This window comes from Merops nubicus, unplaced genomic scaffold (genome assembly GCF_000691845.1).
Source record: "Merops nubicus isolate BGI_N331 unplaced genomic scaffold, ASM69184v1 scaffold36783, whole genome shotgun sequence".
In the NCBI taxonomy this organism is placed as follows: domain Eukaryota; kingdom Metazoa; phylum Chordata; class Aves; order Coraciiformes; family Meropidae; genus Merops; species Merops nubicus.
The window spans coordinates 1-1,337 of NW_008597504.1; the positions used below are offsets into that span (position 1 = coordinate 1).

A 1,337-nucleotide genomic window follows, 5' to 3' on the forward strand; every position below is an offset into this window, starting at 1 on the left:
GGGGAGGGCACCACGGCAGCCCCTGCCCTGCGCTCGGTGGCGTGGCACGGGGGCAGCTGGGGCTTCTCTTTCTGTTGTAGTACATCGAGGCCATCAGCAACAAGCAGGGAGAGCTGGAGAACTACGTCTCCGAGGGGTACAAGACGGCTCTGACAGAGGAGAGGAGGCGCTTCTGCTTCCTGGTGGAGAAACAGTGCGCCGTGGCCAAGAGCGCCATCACCTACCATGCCAAGGTGAGTCGGCCCCTGCCAGAGCCACCACCCTGCTGCTGTGGTGCCACCCCCGTGGGGCTGCAGGTCTGAGGTGCTTCTGTGCCAGGGTGGGTGCTCCTGTCACCAGCTGTTGCCTCTAGAGCTTGTGGATAGCTTGGAAGCTGCAGCTGGTGCGGCCACCGGGGCTCGTGGAGCAGAGCTGAGTGTTATATCTCATTGATATAAAGTTATGGGAGACCTTCTGGTGGCCTTGCAGGACTTCAAGGGGTCTGTCAGAAAGCTGGGGAGAGACTTTTGAGCAGGGCTTGTTGGGACAAGACAAGGGGGGATGGTTTGAAACTGAAAGAGGGAGATCTGGACTAGAGAGAAGGAAGAAATTTCTGATGCTGAGGGTGGTGAGCCCCTGGCCCAGGCTGCCCAGAGAGGTGGTCGCTGCCCCATCCCTGGAACCATCCCAGGGGAGGTTGGTGGGGGCTCTGAGCACCCTGCTCTAGCTGCAGATGTCCCTGTCCCTGCAGGGAGGTGGAGTAGATGGCCTTGAAAGGTCCCTTCCAGATGGGAAGAGGTGGCAGCACTGCTCTCCCAGCTGCACCCCAAGCTGCCCTGACAGGGGCACATCTCCCATGGGTGCTGCTCTCCATTTCCAGGCAGCTTCTGGCTGTCCAAGGTTGACAGGACTGATGATGGTTTGCTCAGGTGCCAATGGCAGAGCCTGGCAGTTTATCCTGCAGTTAGTTTCACCCAGGCAGTGCCAGCCCCTCCACAGTGCAAATTCACCAAACGCCTGTGGTGGGTGGATGGGGCTGAGTTCACCTCTTCTGTACATCCCAGCTGCCAAGGTCTGAGCACTCTGTCCTGGCAGAGGCTCTTCCTCTTCCTCACAGGTCAGCTCTGCAGAAGCAGGAGTGGGAAGCAGATGGGCTCAGAGCAGCACTGCCTGGCAAGGCTGGCACTGACCCTCCCCTTGCCCCCGCCCTTCGCTAAGGCAGGGATTAAACCAGGGATAGAACTGCTCTGAACCCCTCTCACCTGCTCCCAGGCATCCTCCTGGGCTGGAGCTGCTGCCTGCCAGCCTAGGGATCAGAACCCCGGGTGCTGGGCTGGGGTGGAATCCATCCGGATGAG

At 60.1% G+C, this 1,337-nt stretch overlaps 1 protein-coding gene across 1 annotated transcript in view; it reads left to right on the plus strand.

Moving 5' to 3' along the window:
• Positions 1-80: 80 nt before the first annotated feature.
• BAIAP2 (BAI1-associated protein 2) overlaps positions 81-1,337 on the plus strand; it is a gene marked incomplete at its 5' end in the record, with an annotated part of 6,845 nt that continues 5,588 nt past the window's right edge. The window contains one exon of the mRNA XM_008936725.1: positions 81-233. Within this exon, the coding sequence (XP_008934973.1) occupies positions 81-233 (153 nt within the window). The remainder of the gene's footprint in view (positions 234-1,337) is intronic.